This window comes from Stylophora pistillata, chromosome 4, assembly GCF_964205215.1.
Source record: "Stylophora pistillata chromosome 4, jaStyPist1.2, whole genome shotgun sequence".
Lineage (NCBI taxonomy): Eukaryota > Metazoa > Cnidaria > Anthozoa > Scleractinia > Pocilloporidae > Stylophora > Stylophora pistillata.
In genome coordinates, this window is record NC_142522.1 from 29,605,056 (window position 1) to 29,621,588 (window position 16,533).

At 38.4% G+C, this 16,533-nt stretch overlaps 1 protein-coding gene, 1 long non-coding RNA gene and 1 other non-coding gene across 3 annotated transcripts; 2 read left to right on the forward strand and 1 right to left on the reverse strand.

Moving 5' to 3' along the window:
• Positions 1-4,654, forward strand: LOC148733249 (uncharacterized). The gene is made up of 7 exons (XM_088757971.1): positions 1-493; positions 568-967; positions 1,161-1,389; positions 1,473-2,280; positions 2,718-2,802; positions 3,778-4,048; positions 4,559-4,654. The coding sequence occupies exons 1-7, from the start codon at positions 1-3 to the stop codon at positions 4,652-4,654; spliced, it is 2,382 nt and encodes a 793-aa protein (XP_088614097.1).
• An 877-nt stretch (positions 4,655-5,531) lies between these two features.
• Positions 5,532-9,344, reverse strand: LOC148733250 (uncharacterized). Its single transcript, XR_015999628.1, has 3 exons — positions 8,856-9,344; positions 6,692-6,855; positions 5,532-6,187 (listed from the first exon to the last, which is right to left on the reverse strand). It is a non-coding gene; the product is annotated as an uncharacterized LOC148733250 (long non-coding RNA).
• A 371-nt stretch (positions 9,345-9,715) lies between these two features.
• On the forward strand, positions 9,716-15,904 carry LOC111339239 (uncharacterized; the record flags this gene model as incomplete). The annotated part of the gene is made up of 9 exons (XR_016000376.1): positions 9,716-9,921; positions 10,266-10,365; positions 10,931-11,295; positions 11,845-11,936; positions 12,296-12,419; positions 12,519-12,629; positions 12,818-12,982; positions 14,093-14,163; positions 14,463-15,904. It is a non-coding gene; the product is annotated as an uncharacterized LOC111339239 (transcript).
• Between the last annotated feature and the right edge of the window lie 629 nt (positions 15,905-16,533).

Sequence of the window (16,533 nt, forward strand, 5' to 3'; positions counted from 1 at the left end):
ATGGAACGAGAGGACGGCGAAACCGTGGCTCATATTGTTACACGATTGAGACACGTAATCAAAGACTGTGACTACGGCGACCAAGCTGATAACCAGATTCGTGATCAAGTCTTGCAGCGATGTAAGTCACATGAACTACGGAAGAAACTACTGGAAAAGGGTGAACACTTAACCTTAGAGTTGTTACTTTCGACGGCAGCAAACCACGAGCGAGTTCGGTCACAGCTGGAAAATATGGTAGGCAAAAAGGACGTGAATTTCGTCCGTGACAAGCAAGAAGACAAAGGAAAGGAGTCTGCCAAGCGAGCATGCTACAGATGTGGAAAAGTAGGACATTTTGGAAGAGACCCTGAGTGTCCCGCGAAAGGAAAAACTTGCCATAAGTGCGGCGGAGCTGACCATTTTAGTCCACAGTGTAAAACGAAAACAGCTAAACCTCCCAAACCTAGGCGGGAAGAGAAGACAAAAGGAAGAAAACAAAGAAGTCAGTCAGGTATGTGAGAAGTGAGAGAGATGAAGATGAATATGCATTTACTGTGAATTCTGCTACATCACCCGAGAAAATAGATGTGACTGTGGGTGGAGTTGTAGTTGCGATTTTGATTGATTCGGGTGCAAGCACCAATGTGATTGACAAAAATCTGTGGTTAAAGTTAAAGCAAGACAAGATTAAGTGTGTGTCGAGAAAGAGTGATAAGAAGCTTTATGCATATGGCAGTAAACAGCCGCTGAACGTTCTAGGAACATTCTCAGCACAAGCGAGAGTAGAGGGAAAAGAGGCCGAAGCTGAATTTGTTGTTACTAATGGCGAAGGGGCGGCACTGCTTGGAAGAGAAACTGCCATAAAACTTGGAGTGTTGAAATTAGGAACCCAGATCTGCACCTTGACATGTAGTGAGACAATCATGTCTAATTACAAGGAGATCTTTGAGGGTGTGGGAAAGTTGAAAGATATCCAAGTTAAGTTGTATGTGAATCCAGATGTACCCCAGTGGCGCAACTAGTCAGGCGCACCCCATTTAGTCTTTGAGACAAGGTTAAGGAGAAGATTGAAGAATTAATAGCCAAGGACATAATTGAATCAGTAGAGGGCCCAACCCCGTGGGTTAGTCCAGTTGTAGTAGTCCCAAAGCAGAATGACGAAATACGCCTTTGTGTAGACATGCGCAGAGCTACGAGGCCATTATCAGAGAACGTTATCCCATACCCACAGTGGACGAAGTGCTCCAAAGCCTCAACCAGAGCACAATGTTCAGTAAACTGGATTTAAAATGGGGTTACCACCAGTTAGAACTCCATCCAGATTCCAGAAGCATCACAACTTTCACTACACATTGTGGTCTTTACCAATACAAGCACCTCATGTTTGGGATAAGTTCAGCTCCAGAGGTATACCAGCACGTCATCCAACAATAATTACAAGGCTGCGATGGTGTTGCCAACATCGCAGATGATATCATCATTCATGGAAGAACACTGAGGAACATGACAGAAGATTGCAGCGAGTTTTGGAAAGGCTGAAAGAGAAGAACCTCACACTGAATGCAGAGAAGTGTAAGTTCCGTATGACCCAGATGGTCTTCATGGGACTGGTGCTAAGCAACAATGGTATTGGTCCTGCTGAAGACAAGGTAAAGGCGATCGTTGATGCAAGAGAACCGCAAAGCGCATCAGAAGTCACAAGCTTTCTGGGACTGGCAAATTACAATGCCCGTTTCATTCCGGACTTCGCTTCAGCCGCGGAGCCACTGCGAAAGTTGACCAAAAAGGGTGTTCGTTTCGGATTTGGAGAAGAGCAGAAGAATGCATTCAATGAGCTTAAGAAGAGACTATCAAGTGCAGATAATCTTGGCTATTTTTATAAAGATGCCAAGACACTAATCATAGCAGATGCAAGCCCGGTGGGCCTCGGTGCGATCCTCATCCAAGAGCAGCAAGGCAGGAAAAGAGTCATTAGCTACGCAAGTAAGAGTTTAAGCGCGGTCGAAAGGCGTTATTCGCAAACAGAAAAAGAAGCCTTAGCTGTCGTATGGGCGTGTGAACGATTCCATGTGTACTTGAACGGCATTGAATTCACACTGTATACTGATCATAAGCCGCTGGAAACAATCTACTCGAGCAGGTCCAAACCGTGTGCACGAATCGAAAGATGGATCCTGCGATTACAGCCATATAAATTCCAAGTCAAATACCTACCTGGCGAGCAGGCACTGCATGAAGTTATTGAGACACTAGTTGATACGATTCATGACAACACAATGGCTGTAATATTTACCATGGGTAAGACTCTACTTTCTGTATGTAAATATTATAGTTAACTTTTTATCTCACAGGTAGTTTTTCTTATTGTTTTTGATCAACATGATTGTTAGCACCGGTATATAATTAACCAAAAACAAAGGGTAGAAAAAAGTGACTACAACATATATATAAATGCTTTTTTCAGAAGTTCTTCATGACTCTCGGTCATTTTGGTCTTTGATCACAGATGATTGTCAACTAATATTGTCCTATGCTTAATCACATCGAAACTAAAGTTCTTAATTGTTCCTTTTTTTATTTTCTCTTTGTCATGAGTGTCGCTCAATTTTTACTCATTCGCATATATTACCATAATCTAAAATGAAGGAAAATAAATGTTAGACAATAGTGACATTGAAGAAGTCTATTTTTGATTAGTGTTTGACAGACGTTTAAGTTCAACGTTATGTTTTCAGAGGCAGTGGTCATTGGGCTTCATTATGAAGCAATTATGGATATTCTTGGCTACTGCCCAATTCCAGTTGTTTGTGGTGGCAACAGGTTAGGCAAGACAAAATCTGCCAGAGCTGCTTTAAGCTTGATCGGCAATGGTGGTGCATTTTTTGTATCGGTCAAGGAGCGCTTTATCCCCCGCCTTTGTGCTAGGACAACTGTGCCCCCCGTGATTCACGACATCACAAAGGCAAAGCAGGTAGAACATATTTCTGTGGGGTTCTTTAACAGAGGGATGGGACCTGTCACGTTTACGGATACGAACTTTAATCTTTTTTACGTATGTAACTCTTCCGTTTTTAGCACAAAGACACTAAGAAACTTTCAATGACTTTCTATTAAATTTGTTAGCGCGCTTTCTTTTATTTCTATTCTGTGACTAGCGAATATCCGCTCGAAGCTAGCTACACAAAGCACTGTTCATTTCTATTTCCCCTACGTCAAAGTGTAAGAACTAAACTCGCCTTCTATTAGCAAGTAGTTCAGTTGCGAGGGGTCACTGTAGCGAAACCACTTCGGAGCCGAACGGAGTTTAAGAGTTCTCTACCCCGGAGTCAACATCCGATGTAAGTTACACTTGTCATATTCCTCATTTTCCTCATTTTTATCATTTCTAGTTCCGTAGTCTTTCGGTTTTCCTTATATCGAACCTTCATGTATCCGTTCTATAGTTTTTACCGCCTGTGCTGTACAAAGACTGCCAGCTTAAGTGAATAAAGAGGTTGATGCTGCTACTTGTCTAACGTTCAACACTGTGGTTATACTGGCGAACTCCGATGCACAACACCACGTGTCTGCGGCATCGGGAACGCGACAAGACCTGTTTCTTCGAACGCCCACCACGGACTTGCCAGATTCTTACTTTGAATTGGGAAGTCCTTGATGCCCTGAACCAGGATCCAAGGTACTCTTAGCGCAGTACAATAAATTCCGCATGTACTAAACAGCAATAATGAAAATTACGTAATGAAAATATATATTCTAAGTTCTTAATGTCTGTTTCTTGTTTTGATTTTTATGCAGAGTTTTTGGAAGATTAGTGTTGATACCATTTCTAGAGGGAAGGAGGAGTCCCAATGGACTTGATGCCCAGCAGAGGGCTGAAATCAAAGCAGAAGAAGTTTTTGGTCGCGCATCAGGTGCTGTTGGGCTTTTTGTTGGCCTAAGCCAGCAGCTTGCCCATATTCTGAAGACAAGGACAAAGGCAATCACATCTTCCCTTACTCGATCAATCCCAGAGTTAGATGATCGTTGTCTAAACAACTATGGCATTTTAATATCTTTTGCTGAAAAGGTAAGTATTTTAAATTTTGAAAGAACTTGGATATTACACCCACCTGTCAAGCTTTCAATTGAAACTAATTGAAGCTCAAGATTGCTCTGAATTTTTGGTTTAATATATCAACGTAATACCTGTCGAAGCTATGAATAACGAAATTTATTAAAAACTAGATCATTGGATAATGCAATTCAAGACTTTTTATTGGCTTAGCCATTATGGTATATCAGCCAATATACCATAATCTACAAATGTGGTAAGCGTACGTATCAGCTTAAAATTAAAAGGAAGCTAAATTTAATAAAATTTAATAATTTAAGTTAACGTTTTTAATAAAACAATTATTCCACTCGCGCTTGTTGGATATGAGATGATTATAGCCAACTCGGCGCTACGCGCCTCGTTGGCTATCTATCATCTCATATCCAACGCGCGCTCGTGGAATAATTGTTAAATAGTCAAATAATCAGTGGAACACCCTTGCGAAGGCATAGAGTCAGAAATATCCTCTCAATCTTTTTTAAGGTCATTGAAATGGCAGACATTGAGGGTTTGGAGACTGAACTGGCAACAGCTTTCTTCAAAAAGAAAGTCTTTCCAAATATAAAGGAAACCAAGTAGAGAGCCCAAACTTTGCAGTGGTTGACGAAACCTCTCCTGATGAACCCCTAGTGATAGACGTCCTTATGAAGTGTATTAAACAATATCAAATACCAATTCAACAGGTTAGCTCTTTTATGCGCTTTTATTGTTTTGTATATGTCAAAGGACCCGGGTCCCTTCCCTTACTACAGGAATTTTTGGTTAGATTTTTATGTGACCCTGAAACCCTGGCATATGGTCTTTATATTAACGAAAGTGTCAATGCACATGGCTTAATGTGGTTGCACAAATTTAGGAAATCAAAATTGATGTCCAAATAGCCAACATCAATTTTATGTGGGTAGGCTTGAAGATAATGGACATAGTTTTTTTTCTCATCTATATAAGTGCAAACCGTGAACCTGTGGGTTGGTGAGATTGAGGCAGGAATAGTTAGTCAGGGACTGAAATGATCTGGAAGCAAATGTAAAAAATAATTGTGTTGGGCAGCATGAAAGTGTCAACAAGTGTCAATTAATTATAAAAGATAATAGTGCCTGGATCAATTATTTATTTGCATTAATATCCCTCACCAAACAGGCAGATAGGCTACAGATATGCTCCTCAGGTCTGCAGCATATCTGTGAAATATCTGCATGACCTATCTGTAACATATAGGAATTTGGCCCAAAATGTCTAACTGTGACAGATATGAAAAACCAACAGTACTTACATATCTGTGGAAATATCTGCTACTACAGATATGTTAGCTATCTGTGGATCCCTACTGTGGCTATAGGGGGAGACTATCAAGGGTGGCATAGGGTATCAGTGTAGTTCATTAATTAAGAACAAGCGAATAAGACACTGCCATGTTATCTATTTGACATAGTTTATTGATATAAATTAAGTATGTGTTTCGTTAATACAATGAATTATTAACTTGATTTCCTGATTGACTTTGATTGACACTAAGTTTCGCAATTAAGCCACGTGAATAAGTCTGCTTTCAGTTCAGATGTTTAGACTCGAAGTGACCTTCATGTTTTGGTGACCTGTCGCGCTAACCCGTATTCTGTTATACCCTGATCTGTTATATCTGTTGCTGACCTGTATACCGTGAAACAATCCTACTAGACATCGCCACAGAAGTTATCAGTGCTGCAATTCTAGCTAATAGTTTGACTCGTGTGTTTATGTATCGATAGATCTTGTTCAGTTTCTCAAATGTGTTTAATTTCTTTTCTCTAGATCGAATAATAATATACTGGAATAAATTATACGATTTGCGTAAGCTATTTGGATTGCAGCACTGATTGGTTTATCGGACCAGTATGTATACAATTTTTATTTCTCTTCTAATCAACAAGAACATATAAAACCTAAAAAATAATTAAAAAATACAGGAATAATCATAAAATTGTGCTTAAGTTCTAGCAGTTTTAAATTTGCTTTTGTTTTTTTTTTTATACTCCTCTACAAGCTGATCCACAGCACTTATCTTGCAAGGTTTTATTTACAACTGTGGCAGCCTGCTTTCTATAATTTTTCTCATCCAGAACAAATTAAAACCTGGGAAGCAATAAAAAGACAAATGTTCAAGTCAGTTCTCAAAGGATTGAAATTGTGGATTACCTACAAACAGCCCGACAGTTGATTATGTTGGTAACATGGAGTTTTATAATCTAAAATACTAACAAAAATTTCAGCCAAGGAAAGTACAGTAGTTTGTTTGACCACGCACACTGTACCTAGATTGCCAGAGATTGAGATCACCACTTAGAATAGCCCCCTCCCCTAACTATAATCAATCAATCAAAATGATGAAAGACACGGTCCAAAGTGACAGTGTAAGCTTGTTTAGCAAGGGAAGTAGTAATCAATTCTTCAAAAGACTATCACTTCATAAAAAATATCATCATGATGGCTTAGTTACCGGCAAAGAAGAAAGTAATTCATATTAGTTTTATCAAACACACTTTACCTTTGAAACATGAAATAGAGGCAAAGGACCATTTAAGGAATTGAATTCTTGAGATAAAAAAGAAAAACTGGGGGGTTATTCAGTTTACATACCGAAAAGTGAGAATTATCGCTGGGAACCAGCCCTTTGCTATTTGCATCCTCCCAGAACGTGTCACACAAGGAGCCTGCCTCAACATCATCACCGGCAATCTCAACTTTACCTCAACCGAACAGGCACTTTATTCCATCCTCAGTAAAGTTCACAAGGTGAAAGTCTATGGGGAAACAAGATATCAGCAACTAAGCTTATCCGTTTGAAGTTAGTCTTGCTACAAACAACTATTTCATAGTTTCGATACAAGGTGATTATTCACAACTATGAACGAAATAAACAAAAAAAGTTTTAAGTGGGTGGGTGTCACCCACCATTAACCTCTTGAAAACGTGTTGGTGCTTTGGTAATTCGTTGATTCCTTTTTGACATTTTGCAGAGCTGATCTTTATCAGTAAGCCGAACTAAAAGTCTGCCGCACGCTAAAACGACACCACGTGCAAGCGTTTGAATAACTGAAATTTATCACACCACGAAAAGAAAACAAAAGTGCCGCCAAAGAACAAAGTTTACCGAAAAAGCTGTGAAATTCCAGCATATCCAATCAAACGCGTTTTATACTTTTGGTCCTATCCCCCCTCGTCCATATACAGTGTAAAGCAAGATGGCGGCGAAACGGACTATTTAAAGAGACGCAAGCGTTTTAATATCTTTTCGTTGCGTTGTAAATCCTTTGCCACCAAAGCTTGAGTTGTCTTGTGAGGTATGCTTTAATCGAAGCTCCAAGCTGTAATAATTTCAGACCAACCCCTCCATTAACTCCACTGTGTTTTGAAAACGGGTGACGCTATATCGAAGGCGTTCGTCGAGGGTAAGAGTAAACAGTAATTTTAGTCAGCGGGCAAATTATGAAACCTGCGAGTACGAGTATTGCGAAATCCCGCTAAAGGATGACACGTAGGACCTCTATGTAAACCACTATTGTGATGGAGCTTCCTAATAAAAGATTGTTATTATTATTATTTAAAAACCGAAAACAATTTTTGACTAAGACACTAGAATGCGTTATAATGGCGACGACTCAGTAAATATATGAAAATAATATCTGTTTACTGAGCTTTCATAAAGTGTATGAAAGCGTTCTTCGCAGTAATAAACCCTACTTATCTAGAAGTTGGAATTAAGGCCTGAAAAAATTTTAGGTCCGTACGGGATTTGAAGCTATGACCTCTGCGATTCCGGTGCAGTGTTCTACAAACTGAGCTAACAAGACAACTGGGAGCAGGTCATTATGTTGGTTCATATTAAACCCGCCAATAAATTTGAATAAATGAAAATCATATATGTGTAATGCGGTTTCATAAAATATACGAAAGCGTTCCTCGCTGTAATAAACCCTATTTATCTGGTAGCGACTAAGTACTGTAGACATGACTTATTGACTTGCCCTGTTCTGCCAACAGAAGAGCGAAAATGATAGGCATGCAATGTCTACTTTCAGTGCTTATAACAAGTGTAAAATTATTAAGTCGTAAGTGAAAAAAGCTGTTCCTTAAATTTAAAACGGCAGTCACTTTGAGAATATAGTGACCCTTTAGTTGCCTGTCAATATATTTGTAGTGAGGTCGCTGACGCCAAAACGGGCTGGCTTTCTCTACCTTGGCCTTGCATCGAGCTGGTGCACTTAAAACAGAAGGATGGGTACAAGTGCGGAGTTCTCATTTGTCTCACGCTCTGCACCCACACGCGACATTTAGTTTTTAAGTTTAATACAGAAGTCACTATTCTCATTAAATCATGAGGTGTTAAGGTACGAAATATTTACCCTCACAAGGTAACTAGGAAGAATGTTCATTCGATTAAATATACCTTAACAACCACTGAATTATCTCTGCCTTAAAAGGAATTTAACGGAATATTGCATATTCTTCACTCATTTTTCCCAAAGACTGATTGTTGTTTTCGATCGTTTCTTTTAGTTTGCTGGATGTTTGTGGGAAGAGTCCTCCGTAGATGCAGCTTTCGACATAGCAACCGAACGTGCACTAATAAGGTCTATGGTGTTCGGTTGTTGTGTTACGATGAAATCCACGCGTAAGTAACCTAAGTCATAGCTTGTTTCCAAACTGCATATCCTTTAACCTTGCCAAGTATTGGGTTTGATCCTGATATAGAGTTAAGAGTCAAAGTATGAGATCTGACCCAATAAGTAAGAAGACATACTTGAGTGAATGATAATGAAATACTTGTTCCGTCCGCTGTAGAAATATCAACGTCTGCATCGACGATAGAGAAGATTGGCTGGGATGCGACAGTTGTGGCCAGTACTTCCACGCAAGTTGCATCAAAGTGGATTTCTCAGACTCTCTCCAGCTATTTTGTCTGCCCTTGTTAATTTCACAGCATCGTTGCGGATTAGTGACATAAATTGATGGTGGAGAATATTCTTCCCAGTGTGGGGCTGGGTTAAGACTAAGCTAGGCTGTGTACAATTCCTGAAATTCCCGTTATTTCACGAATTATTTGACGCTAAAGTGTTGACAAGTTTTCCGCGTTGCGTAAGTGAAAAATTGACTCAACGCTGCAAGGAGAAATACAAGTAACGAGTAAAAATACTCAGCGATACCACACAACAAAATGTCTAATAAGTTATTTATTATCCAACATGCCAAACTGTTATTTCAGTGCAGGCGAATTTCGCGAATATTTATTTATGGGGAGTGCGTGACAGAAGTATGCAAAGCGGAACGGTATTGGCGCGTTGTTGTGTTGCTGTTTCTATTTTCTTCATTAAATGAAGAAATTTTCTGGTCGTCAAGCTGTTTTTCTTCGTTCGATTCATCTAATGAACTTGGATCTGTATTTTCCAGCCATTCTGACTCTTCATTGTCGGAAATATGATTTAAATTGTCTGCCATTTGTTTTATTTTTCGTAACTACAATCCAATTCTTCGCTTGCGTGATGCGAGAAAACCTGTTTAACCGGTACTCTTCAATAGACGATGATATTTGTACTCGTCTATGGCGTTATTTGTACTGTCTAGGTGTAGTTGGATAATAATTACTATTACTGACCTACCTAAATTGATATTTCTATTTTATTTTTTCAGGCACCAACCATCAATCACAGCACATTTAGTAGATCTTTTAAAGAGTGGAAATTCTGCCAGTTTGAATTGGGTCATCTGCAAGGTCACAACTGGATTATTTGCCCTACTTGTTCCATCTTTCAGCACTCCTGCCATGTTGATGGAAATATGAAACTGTATTGTTACAGTTCATCTGGAGGGTAGGTTTTATTCTAGAGGAAAGGTCTACACAGAACAATGTCAAAAACGCCCAACATTTTATCAATGCTCATAAACCTTGTACAATAGAATGAAGGGTGCAAATTTTGTAAATTTTACTTTTATTAGTGGCCTGAATACAAGTGGCTGTTGATTATTGCATTACTTATATTTTAATTTGGTGTGTTTTATTGAGTTTATTTATATTAAAGATATATAAAGTTGAGGTTTAATCATTAGGTTCTGCTCAATAGTAACTGTTATCATTCATTGTCTTTAATAATATGCAGTTACATCATGAAAAAAATGATACATTTCAGCCAGTTATAATTGTTTTCTTCTCCAGACAAAGGAGGCAATCATATTATGAAGATCTTTTTATTGCCAACAAGGGGGATGTTGATAGTCACATGAACAAAGTATATGCAAAGCAGTCCAAACCTAAGGTGTGTATATATGCAGTTTTATTCCGATCATTTTATACTAAGTTTATAGCCTCATAGCAAGCTGTGACAAGTTTCTATAGGCGGATTCATGCTGATGTCATTGTTTACATTTTTGCTCATTTGCATACGGCTTTGTGTAAAGAAGGAAGCATGTTAGATACAAATTGACTTCAGGCAGCTAAAGAGCTAGAAAACCTTAGTACATGGTGAAATTTTTAGCTCTTTGGGTGTAATATTCAAGGAGAAATAGTCCATCAAAAACTGCAAAATTTCTCGGTGGCAAAAGCGCTAATGAGCTCATACATTCTATGTAAAATTTTGAGTTTTTAAAGCCGTGTGGCAGAAAAAGTATTCAATGCATCAGGCTCATATTCATTGGCCAAGTTAAGCGTACTTTGACCTTTCGATATTCAGAACTGATTTATTTTTAGCTCCATCAGAAACTGTTAACTCCTTATGCTAATGAGGCAAATATTGTAAACAAGGATTCCCCTATATTGGTAGGATTGCATGAAATTTTGACTTTTCTGTTACAGTATTAATAGTTATTAAATGCTGCAACTAGGAACAAGACAATATATGTGGGGAATCACATTGGCAGGCTGCTTCTAATAAGGGTAGAAAGACAGCCAAACTAGATGAGACAGGAATTGAGATCGCAGGCTGCCGGAATGGTTTGGCACAATGGGCGGTGAACATGTACCAGGGGGAGCTGTATGGCTATGCCCACTATATTCACTGTATTATTTCTCGGAACAAGGAACAAAATGGTCATAATTCCAACAGGACATTTTTACTAGGTGATATGGGGGCGGGGGGGGGGGGGTCATTTGCAAGAAAGAAGTGCTTGTTCAACTGTCGAAGAAGTGGAGCAGATTAATTCATACATGTCTCATTGTGGAAATACTACCAAGTACATGCTTCCTGAGAGTGAGTCAAATTAATTGTGTCATATAGTTAGCTTAGGTCTTATTAAAGGCAATAGCCAATAATATACAGCCAAACTCTCTATAATCAGTATATGGAATATAAAAAAGTGGCAAACGGTGTTAGTAATACACTCATTGACGTTTCACACGAATATGTTGCCCAGTTTAGGTCATTTGAGGCACTCTAGAATTGTTCCTTTGGCAATCTTAAATTCATAATGCATGACTCTCCGTGAAGCAGCAATTCTTTAGAGTAGCAGCACCTAATCATGAAGTTAAATGGGTCAACAAATACACTGAACTTCCTTCTACTTGGTTGTTTAGTTTGGCGTAAAATATTTTATTAGTTTTTCCTATCCAGGGGTACAGTATGAACAATGGAGGTCCATCAGCATTCAACTTAAGGCAATTAGAAAACAATGAGAACTGACAAATTAGAATCAATCAAATTCACAGAGTTGTAACTAGACCTTAATTGGTCAGTTACTTAATTTTAGTTAATTGAAGTTATAGACGTTCAACTGAAAGGTAAGTTATTCATATCTTTTAGATCGTGAGGAGCTCATTACTGATCATGCTATTGCTTGGACTCAAAGAAAAATCAATGGCATGGCACAGAGTCTGTCAAGACGTAACACATGGGTCAGTATTTATGCAATATTACTATTGCTAAATAGCTATTAAACAGACAAAATTATGTTACCATTTGTACTCGCATGTACACATGGAAGTACAATTTTTAGTGGATCTTGTATTGAGTATAACAGATTTAACGATCTTAATTTTATGTTACAAAGATAAAGAGTAGACTCGGTGCTTTAAATACATATTGATCACGTTTATTACATCTATCATTTGTGTTTTGATTGGTTTTAAATGATTATTTTTGTTATTTTTAATTACCATTTACTCCAGTGCTATGCTACCTAGATGATATAGCCTCACTCTGGCCAAACCTTTGTTTATACTGTTTTTTTTTTTAAATTCCTTGATTCGTGTAGGCCGTAAAAATGAAACCTGAATCGCAAAAAGATTTTGATGACGTTCTAGACAGGAATAATGTATCACTGGATAACTGTAAGCCTGATGAGTGGAAGAGTATTGTTGTTAATCATCATGCACATGGTAACTTTGTATACTTTTGGTCGTTTATCTCTGAATTTCCTTCTGCTGTCCTATGGATATGGCATTACCTGATAGAATTACTTTGTATTTCTCCTTTAGAGGTGGAAGCCTTGCAAGGCAAGGGCAGTGGTATACTGCAGATTCAAGATGAGGTTGAAATGTTGGTTTCTGCCATTCAACAGACCACTCATTCAATAAGCAGACTAGCAGGTAGTTCTGCTACATCTTGATTTGTTTACCTTTTTATTCCTTAGTTTTGGAAGGACTATTGAAGAACCGAAGAAAATCATCTTCACTCATCTTAAATTCACTGTCTTTTTCTTGAAATCTTTGTTTAAAGCATCTTGAAGCTGCTGATTTTCTTCCTGTTATTCCTGTTTTCGCGTTATCTTATTTAGACTCGTCCAAACAGCGTGCACACCTCCGAAAAAAGATTTCTTCAAACAAGAATAAGCTGTCTTCCCTAATAGATAAGTACAATCAAGAGAAAGAAGGCAATGAAGCTTTGCAAGCCACTGTCTCTGAAGTTATGAAGGGGAATTTCCCACGGGGAAACGCAACAGGTAAACTTTGTGAATTTTAGTACTCAATTCAACTTGTCACTTTTGTAGAGTATTTCAGCTTGTAGCTGTCATTTTTGTTCTAAGTATATTTTCATTCTATCATTGATAAAGTATTTCTTGTACATTGTACAAATTACTAATTTCATATGAGATAAGATACACTTGTGATAGGGGGTAGCTTAGTAGCTACGGTCATTGTGTTGGTGTCTTAAGAAAGACACTATGCTCCAGCACTGCCCCTCTCAAGCAAATTGTACCAGCAAACTGTTCACAACTTCTAATAGATCAGGCTCCTTCTGAAGTGTTGCGTTTTTTCCTACTTCCGTCTAACCTGTGCACGCAGGACATTAAAATCAACAACAACAACAACAGCAACAACAACAAGCCGCTTATTTTCTTTGCTTTTAAAACGTTATTTTGCAAATAGCAAATGCTAATCTAGGCGAGCTATTGATTGCTTATGCATAAAACTAGATCAATTAAATAACATTATTAACAGTTAAGATTTAGTTTCATGTAATATTATTATAATAGTTTCTGCATATTAAGATTGCTAAAACAGAATGAGGGGAGAATAATGAGAGGAGAGAGGAGAATAATGAGAGAAGACACTGATTTTAATTACTTAAAGTTTCCTGTTCTTGAATAATCTCGTGTTTAATAAGAAAGGAATTTTCTTTGTCCAGCATTCGTGGTTATTCATTTTTAATTCTAGCTTTGAAAGACTTTTTGGGTAGCTTTCTTAGATTGCATGGTATCTCATTCCAAAAACTGGCGCCAATTTTTGAGAAAGCATTGTTTTTGTAATTCAAGTCAGTTTTCATTCGTCCATATCGGTACAACAATGAGAATCAAGAAAGTCATCGTTGAAAAACATGAAATGATCACGAGATGGGATGAAGAAATTACTCTCGTAAAAAAAGAGATGGAGAACTTTGTATCGTTCTACATGGATGTTACTATTCTTCGGCTTGAAAGGATTGTTATGGAGTTACAGGATAAGTTAGCGCGTGAGTATGTCATAACCATTAGTCTTTCCTGTTAACTTTAACAGTTTGCTTAACAGAAAATAATCTTGATAAAGCGTTCTTGTTCTTTTTCCCTGTCAAGATCCTGAAAGCAGTTCAGACATACCACGCGACAACAACGAAGCATCTTTGCAACCTGAGATGGAAGAAAATGTAATTACCTTTATCTTTTTGTTTACTTATTTACTTATTTGTTTATTGATTTATCTACGTACGTACTTATTTATTTCTTTATCTCTTTAGTTCTCACACTATCCTTTGCTTCACAACTGCAGTACATTTCTTACTCTTTTGCAATACATTGTGCACTCTTTTACAATGATGTACTTACACTTTGCTTTACACTACTCTGCGTCCATGGCATATCATGCAAACATTCAGGCACACTATGTAAAAGTAACGTAGCATCAATATTTCTCTCTGTGACACCCTCTTTCTTTTCATGTGTCTAGGAGATGAAGTACAGAAGTAGTTCAATGAGTGCTGTGGTTCTTGAAGGAAAGTTGAGTTGTGCCAAAAGGGGAATTGCCTTTTGCAAGAGTCACATTTGTTCTGCAGCTACCAAGTTCAAAGCTGCATTAAGTGGTAGTGACTACGAGGAATGTCTGCCTTTGGAAGAGGGTGCAGAAAATGATGATGACGTTGACGTTGACGACGGCACGTACGACAGCACTGGTGATTGTTCTGAAGATGAAATCACCTTTAATTACAAAAACGCACCAGGTGCGGGAAATAACGTTGTGGTACTTGGTGAAGGAATTCCCCATTGCGATACATTTTCATGGAAATTTCCTGTCGAAAGTAGCCAGTCAACGCTCGACGGCAGAAACGGCAGTTCGGCTTGTAGTGTAATAGCTTTGATCTTTGCTTATGGAGTGTGCATGAGCGGCTCGATCTCCAACCTATGTGTGAACTGTCTCCTCTGTGGATTATGTTACTCTGTGCATCAATCAGGGTGGGAAACCGCCTTTATGACCGCTGTCGACACAGCCTACCTCAGCGTTTTCTTTCAGCCTCAGAGGCAGCCACTGTCGCAGAACAATGTTTGGGTGTGCATTCGCCCTTAGCTATACGAGTTTGTAATGACCATGCTCCTACAACTCTAGTGCACCAGTTATCAGCACTGTGTGATGGCTTCCACGGAAATGCAGCTCTACTTATAGCCAACGAAAAGACCGTTCTCTTCTTACCACTAACTGGTCAATCTATTGCCTTGGTGGAAAGTCATCGTCATGGTGACCTTGGCGCCCAAATATTACTTGGTTATCAAAGTCGTTTAGAGCGATTTGTAGTTGCGTGCCAGAAAGTGCTCGATTTAACTGATGATACTTACTGTGATCTGTCGTTTATTTATTTTTAGGCCACTAGAAGTCAGACTTGATCATATCTCCATTTGCAATCCTATTACACTGTATGGAACTTGTTTTGAATTTTTATTTATTTCAGCGTGTTTGAAAGTCGCATTATATACATTTTAAGTATTATAATATAATTATTAATAATATACAATGCAGAGGGGGTTGCGGCAACAATTATTGGCATTTTGTATCAGATACTGAGGAAAGGTTTCTCCCCTACTTTTGTTTTGAGGGCGATCTTTTCCGTGAGTTGATCATCGGTCTTAGATATTGAAAATAAAGTATATGTTGTATTTATTAACCATAATTCTATTTTAATTTTAGTTTTGTCTCGGAATGCTTTTATTGATTCCCATTTTCTTTAATGTTTCTAACTGTAACGGTGACAAGGTGCAGCGAGGAGGAAAACAAGCAACATTTGCAATATTTTGTTCAGTGCACCCGCCTCCCGGCTCACTACAATTTCCAAGTAGACTGTAAATTTCACGTTCACTTTAATATCAGCATTATTAAAATCGTCTATTTCACTTCAAAAACGTTCCTTTTATTTTGTTATAACAAGATGGATAAGCCCTTTGGAGTTAACAAGAACAGTGAGAGCCACTTGAAGTGTTGGACGCACTTTACAACAGGTTCAACCATTATCGAACTCGTGTTTCAAAACCTGATATTGTCTCCGACGAACGTTTCTCGTGGTTATCCCTTGTAATATACCATCGAAATGTGTCAGTTGTTATTTTCTTTGGAACCCTGTGGATCGTCGCTCTGAGGCCCCGGATACTTTTTGGTTCCGCAAAGCCGTTTTTAGGCAATCTGAAGAATACGCCTGAAACTCCTTGTATAAGACAAGCTCTCTTTATATTAACAATAGGTGAATAAAACAGCTTTGTAATAATAAGGTTTAGGATTTTGCCACTGCTTTTCCGAGCGAGAAAACTGTTCGAGACCTTCGAGCAAGGGGCCCGTGACCCGAGGCACTACATGCTGGAAAGCCTAGTTTTTGTAAAAATCTACCCCGTGAACTCTCATTCTTTTCATTGTGTAGCCGTTATTATACCAAAGGGAAGCTGGCATTTTCCCTTGTAAGCGGTCAATTTACACCGTGGACCGACAGAATTTCTAAAGACTTGCAGATCCGTTGAAAGGTCGATGATAAACAACCGTT

Excerpts from the sequence above, each read along its gene's own strand:
- LOC148733249 (XM_088757971.1), top strand. The coding sequence starts at position 1 with ATGGAACGAGAGGACGGCGAAACCGTGGCTCATATTGTTACACGATTG. Across the intron at positions 968-1,160 it reads AAAGATATCCAAGTTAAGTT|ACATGCGCAGAGCTACGAGG; the intron begins GTATGTGAATCC and ends GCCTTTGTGTAG. Across the intron at positions 2,281-2,717 it reads GGCTGTAATATTTACCATGG|AGGCAGTGGTCATTGGGCTT; the intron begins GTAAGACTCTAC and ends TTATGTTTTCAG.